Here is a 6,747-nt window from a genome sequence, read left to right on the forward strand (position 1 = left end):
CACACACACACAGTGTGAGCTGAGTCTTACACACACACACACACAGTGTGAGCTGAGTCTTACACACACACACAGTGGGGAAACCCCCAACACACACACACAGTGTGAGCTGAGTCTGACACACACACACACAGTGTGAACTGAGTCTTACACACACACACAGTGTGAGCTGAGTCTTACACACACACAGTGTGAGCTGAGTCTTGCACACACACAGTGTGAGCTGAGTCTCGCACACACACACACACACACACACACAGTGTGAGCTGAGTCTTACACACACACACACAGTTTGAGCTGAGTCTTACACACACACACACAGTGTGAACTGAGTCTTACACACACACACAGTGGGAAAACCCCCAACACACACAGTGTGAGCTGAGTCTTACACACACACACACAGTGTGAGCTGAGTCTTATACACACACACACAGTGTGAGCTGAGTCTTGCACACACACAGTGTGAGCTGAGTCTTGCACACACACACACACACACACAGTGTGAGCTGAGTCTGACACACACACACACAGTGTGAGCTGAGTCTTATACACACACACACACACAGTGTGAGCTGAGTCTGACACACACACACAGTGTGAACTGAGTCTTACACACACACACAGTGTGAGCTGAGTCTGACACACACACACAGTGTGAGCTGAGTCTTGTACACACACAGTGTGAGCTGAGTCTGACACACACACAGTGTGAGCTGAGTCTTACACACACACACACATAGTGTGAGCTGAGTCTTGCACACACACAGTGTGAGCTGAGTCTGACACACACACACACAGTGTGAACTGAGTCTTACACACACACACAGTGTGAGCTGAGTCTTACACACACACACACACAGTGTGAGCTGAGTCTTACACACACAGTGGGGAAACCCCCAACACACACACACAGTGTGAGCTGAGTCTTATACACACACACACACAGTGTGAGCTGAGTCTTACACACACACACACATAGTGTGAGCTGAGTCTTGCACACACACAGTGTGAGCTGAGTCTGATACACACACACACACAGTGTGAACTGAGTCTTACACACACAGTGTGAGCTGAGTCTTACACACACACAGTGTGAGCTGAGTCTTGCACACACACAGTGTGAGCTGAGTCTTACACACACACACAGTGTGAACTGAGTCTTACACACACACACAGTGTGAGCTGAGTCTGACACACACACACACAGTGTGAGCTGAGTCTTATACACACACACACACAATGTGAGCTGAGTCTGACACACACACACAGTGTGAGCTGAGTCTTACACACACACACAGTGTGAGCTGAGTCTGACACACACACACAGTGTGAGCTGAGTCTTGCACACACACAGTGTGAGCTGAGTCTGACACACACACACACAGTGTGAGCTGAGTCTTGCACACACACACACACACACAGTGTGAGCTGAGTCTCACCGGGGCCAAGGGTGAGACTCCACTTCCTGGAGCCTCAGCTTTCTCACCTTCAGGCAGCTCAGGACACTTCGAGGAGCTGCCGCGAGAACAAGTGCAGCCCGTGTGTGTGCACACACACTGGGGAGAAAGCTGCTGCTCCAGTTCTCGTTCACTTTCTGACCTCATGCCACTGTTCAAGGAAAGCCTCCCACCCTGTGACGTAACATAGTGTAAAGTCCCAGCTGGACGTATCCATTTGGAACCGAAGCCTCAGCAAGTGTTCAAACCACCCAAGTCAGAAAATGCAAAGTGACAACCACATGTGTTCTGAGTTATAAACCAATTAGCGAAAATCCAGGGGCTTCTTGTTTTTCCTAAAAGAATTTGCTGGTCGGGTGGAGCTGACCTCAGAACATACAGAGATTTTACACTGCGATGTGGGGGAAGTCAGAGTCTTTGAGGCTGGAGGTTCAGGTCCTTAAACAAACGGTGTAAGATTCAGTGGGCTGTTTTATGAGCCACATGCACGCGGGAAATTGGGGGTGACGCAGTCTCTGTGTGCGTTTGCACTAAAAGACACATCCGTGGAGCCTAAATTCCTATTGACTCAGGAACCAGCCAGCCTCCTGTTTCCTCTCCAGCAACTGCCAAGAGGGAGTTGGAGAGTGAAATTTCATAGTTTTGAAGGCAAGAAATAAAAACAACGTTAAATGTCAAAGCTGAACAATCCAAATGCATTGCCTGCTCTCAGAAGGGCATCGCCATGGGGACCGCCTGCCTTTGCACTTCATGGGCCTCGCATCTGTGAGGCAGGAGCAGGGAATGCTGGTTTAGGTCCACACTGCACTGCTGAGGCTCCAAGTCTTGTCCAGAGGTGAGAATGGTTGGTGAGATTGTCTGGCTTAGCAAGACCCCAAGAAACTAGTTTTTCACGGGGGTAAGACTTACTGCGCTTGAACTTCCCTGGTAACCCAGTGGTTAAGACTCTGCGCTTCTATTGCTGAAGACACAGGTTCTGATCAGGGAACTAAGACTATGCGTGCCTCAAGGGAAGTTGCACTGACAGGGCTCCTAAGAATTCCAGAAATTGTTGTTTGTATTTTTTTTAATCTTCAAAGTTTGCCTGTTAACCCCACTGTGTTACTATGGAAAACAAACAAAATATCAGAAATTGAAATGTTAACTCTTCTTTGCCTGTTCAAAATAGCAACCCTCACTCACCACTTCCCATCAAGTTCAGGTGAAGGTCACAGACATTTGAATGCAAAAGAGATTAAAAAGCTTAGTCAGAGGCAGGTACAAAGATGGAAGGTGCCGCAGGGGGATGTTGGTAGGTGCCTGGGGCTCCGCCCCCAAGGGGCCCTAAAAGAGTCTTTAAAAAAAAAGAAAAGCTTAAGTCACATTTTTCAAAATATTGTTCTCATGACCCACGTTATTAAATTCACCCTGAAAGTTGTGTGTTGGGAAATCGGAAGCTCCCTGGAAGTCAGGTCCCCCAGGAAATAAGAATCAGGCCACATAGGATGGAGAATTCAAGTGGAGAATTCAGGGGCAGTCAGCTGCTGGAGGGGGCAGGGATGGGGCTGAGGGTGGACCAGGCCAGGGTGCCCCCTGGGTGTCGAGGAAAGCACCATCCCCACTGAGGAGCTGCCATTTGCCCTCCATCCTGGAGGAGGGTCTCAGCCTCACTAGAACTCACGGCCCCACACTTGGCAGATGTGTTTCGGGAGCCTAACTCTTCCTCTCTTACAGACTGTCATCCTCTCTTACAGATTCGACTGAACAGCCGGGGGTTGATCTACTCCGTGGGCTTGCTCCTGGCCTCCGTCTTCGTCACGGTGGGTCTGCAGCTCTCTCCGCTCTCCAGTCCCCACCTCTCCCCCCATCCCCTTGGGTTCTCTGGCTACAGAGTCTGTTTGGACACCAGATGGACTTGGCCTCCCGGTGGATAGGGACAGTCAGCCTCGAGGTTGTCCCATCTCATGGCTGTGTCCTCCACAAGTGGATCCTGGCAACCCACGAGAAAGCCTCCCTTTCTGAAAGGAGCCAGCCTCCTCTCAGAAGTGCAGCCTGTCTCATGTCAAACACAAACATTTATCAAAAGCAATAGGGGGAATCCCACTTTTACTGCACATGAGGCTACAGAAGGTTATAGTCTAATTAATTGACTATTCCAGGTTCCTAAACATCTCCATAAATCCATAGATGTGACCAACACTCAAAGACTGAGGACAGACTTGCTGGACAGTGAGTGCACTTTGATGCCACTGCACTGCCTTGGCCATCCATCCACTTGCATAAACTATTCCAACTCAGTTGACATCTTTGGTGGGAGCAAGTTCACACCACCATGTGGACTGACCCACATGCCCTAAGTGTCTGATAACGTACACGTATGCTACTGAATTTTCACAGTAAGAAATGCAATGTGTTTTTTCCTGAATTGTTCAAGGAACTATTTGTTGAATCACACCTGTCATGAGAACATACATATGTAGAGAATGGGAATTCATGAGGGCAGGAGAGGTCATTTCCAGGACCAGCATGCAAGTCCAACGTCAAGGTTTTACCAGATCTAATACTGCATTACACAATAGTGAAAACCCATCTATTCCTTCTTTTTAGGAGGTTCTTCAAGTTGGTATGACTTAGGGTTATTATGCTTGTAACCGTCACACAAGTGCTTACCGTGGGGATTTCCCCATCTGGAGCTCACCACACTCGAATAGGTAGTCACTGGTATCAGCCCCATTATACAGACTGACCAGTGAGGCCCGTAGGGACCTTACGTCTGACCTCCGAGTGCCCGCTGGCTTGCAGGTCCACTGCGTCTCGGGATGCTGTGGCTGGGCATTCCTGGGACAGGGTCTCACCACTGCCCCCTCTGCCCTGGAGGGCTGTTGAAGAACTGAAAGAACTGAAGAACTGGAAGGTTCCAACATCTGAAGGTTTCAGTGCCAAACTGACATCCCAGGGGCGAGGTCAGAACAGCTGGTTCAGGAGGAAGCCCACGCAGGAGACACCAGGAGTAGAAGGGGTTTAGAGTCAAGGAGTCGGATGAGACGCCCCCACTGCCCAGGGAGTGAGCGTAGGTGGAAGAGAGAGGCTGAAGTGTGAGTCCCGGTGCCCCGGGCAGTCGGAGGTCAGGATGCTGGGGACAGAGCCGCAAGAGGAACACAGAGGGAGCCGGCAGAGGGAAACCCAGTGCGCGTGCGGTGTCTGGGCCGCCTGGAGGAGGGGCCCTCTGACCCTGCTCTCTGCTCGCAGGTGTTTGGCGTCCACCTGAACAAGTGGCAGCTGGACAGGAAGCTGGGGTGCGGCTGCCTTTTCCTCTATGGCGTGTTCCTGTGCTTCTCCATCATGACGGAGTTCAACGTGTTCACCTTTGTGAACCTGCCCATGTGCGGGGACCACTGACCCGCGGCCGCGCCCAGCTCGGCCCCTCCTTCTGTGCAATACAAGCGGGCGCCCAAGTCCGCCTCCGCCGCCCGCAGGCCTCCGCTCCCTCGACCCCTCCCGGGCCCTGGCCCTACCCCTCCCACCCTCCTCCGCCTCCTGACCCGCCAGCCCCGGACCCCCACCCCGACTCCGGCTCAGCCCTCCTCCACGTGAAGGCTCCCGACCTCCGCGTGAATTTTCAAGCCCCATTTTTGAACAGTGAATGAGATTCTAGAAAAACTGGCTGCTAACTGGCCCGAGCCAGGCAAACTTACTATATACCCCTCCTCCTTTTTTAAGTTATTGGATGGAAGGCCGGCCTCATGTATGAGCCGAGACTGTGGCGAAGAGAGAGGAGCGGGTCCACGCATGACAGGGAGCGTTTGGGATTTTCCTTATGTTTGGGGCTGATTTCTACGTTCCTGAGTCTGGGGGTTGTTTGGTTTTGGGGGCTCCCCCCTTTCCTTCCTTTCCTTCCAGAGATGGAGACTTTTTTCCTCGCATCTTCTCTCACCGGGCTGTGGATCCTCGCTGATCCACCGGGCGTCCCAGCTGCGTCCTCTGGGGTCAAGTCCCAGTCGCGTTGGAGCTTGTGTGGATTTAGCGCCCGTCAGAGGAGCGGCCGGAGAGGCCCCTGGACAAACTCCTTCTCATCACACCGGGGGGCCTGCCCTGAGGCCCTGGGTTTTCCAGGAAGAAGACAGCTGCCCGCCTGTCCATTCTGACCATCACTCTCTCCCCAGTTCTTTCTAGCCTCTCAAGCAATAGTTGAAGCCTGCCTGCCCCGGTTAATCTCTCCATCCTGAGCACCAGGCAGCCGGCGCGGTAGTGCCTCCCGCCCGAGACTCTGAGACTGCTCTTGGTTTGGTGTTTGGTGGGGCAGGGAGTGTGACCCGGAGGCAGGAGTTACAGACACTGGTTTCTCGGGAAGTGGAGAAGCGCACTTTGCACAGACACCGCCCCTCGTACTGAGTACACTGGACCCTGACTGCTGGCTCAAAGGCCAGCGTCCTTCCTCACAGTCGCCGCGCCCAGCTGCCCCAGCACCCCGCTCCCTTCCCCGGGGGTGGGGAGGGGGCACAGGAAGGGGGAACAGAGCTGACACCTTGGAAACACAGAACGTGTTGGATGCAGACTCGCTCAAGGGCATATTACTGTGGATGTTGTTATCAGTTGCTGCTCAGCAGCTCTGCTAGGTTCTGTCCGACGCTGAATTACTCCGCAGACAACTCCACGGAGTTGAGACCCACCCATGCTTGTTCACTTGTATTTATTGAAACTGTGGATTCTCGCCCCGTGCTGCCCCATGTATTTACTTTAAGCACTGATCACCTATTCATTCGGTATGGTTTTCCCCTTCCCCTGTACACACTCTGGTATGAATTGTAAAAATAACCTGCTACAAATGGGTTGAATGTTTCTGCCCACGGTGCCCACCGAGGCCGGCCTTGGCCGAGGGGCACCTGCTGGCCGGAGGAGCGGGAGAGGGAATCACCACTTCGGGCTTTCAGAGCTGAGACACACTTACGGATTCTGTTACACATTTTGCACTGGTTTTACGGAGATTGTTTTCTTGGACGGATAGTGTAAAATAAACTTCTCTGTTCTGTATCTTTCCTTGAGCAGTTTCCTCTTTGCTTTCTCCCCCTGGAGTGAGGAGGACACAGGGAAGGTGAAAAGATGGTGTCATGGAATGTTTACTGTTTCTCGGTTGATGCCTCTGGGAATCTGGTCAGTGTCTGGCAGATTGCAGGTATGAGGTGACAAATTGTGGGTCCCCTCTGAATCTTGAAGGGACTCCAGGCCTGTCATTCTATAGAATATGTGCGACGGTGTGTTAGGAATTCTTTCAGCTGGACATAATAGGAAGAGCATTCCAGAGTTGACA

The 6,747-nt window shown here is 52.1% G+C and overlaps 1 protein-coding gene across 1 annotated transcript in view; it reads left to right on the forward strand.

Moving 5' to 3' along the window:
* The window catches only part of SLC24A3 (solute carrier family 24 member 3), a 422,665-nt gene extending 416,195 nt beyond the window's left edge, over positions 1-6,470 (forward strand). The window contains exons 16-17 of the mRNA XM_043478401.1: positions 3,194-3,259; positions 4,689-6,470. Coding sequence (XP_043334336.1) covers positions 3,194-3,259; positions 4,689-4,838 — 216 coding nt within the window. The 3' untranslated portion in view covers positions 4,839-6,470. The remainder of the gene's footprint in view (positions 1-3,193; positions 3,260-4,688) is intronic.
* Positions 6,471-6,747: the final 277 nt, after the last annotated feature.

Source organism: Cervus canadensis, chromosome 10, assembly GCF_019320065.1.
Source record: "Cervus canadensis isolate Bull #8, Minnesota chromosome 10, ASM1932006v1, whole genome shotgun sequence".
NCBI classification, from domain to species: Eukaryota; Metazoa; Chordata; class Mammalia; order Artiodactyla; family Cervidae; genus Cervus; species Cervus canadensis.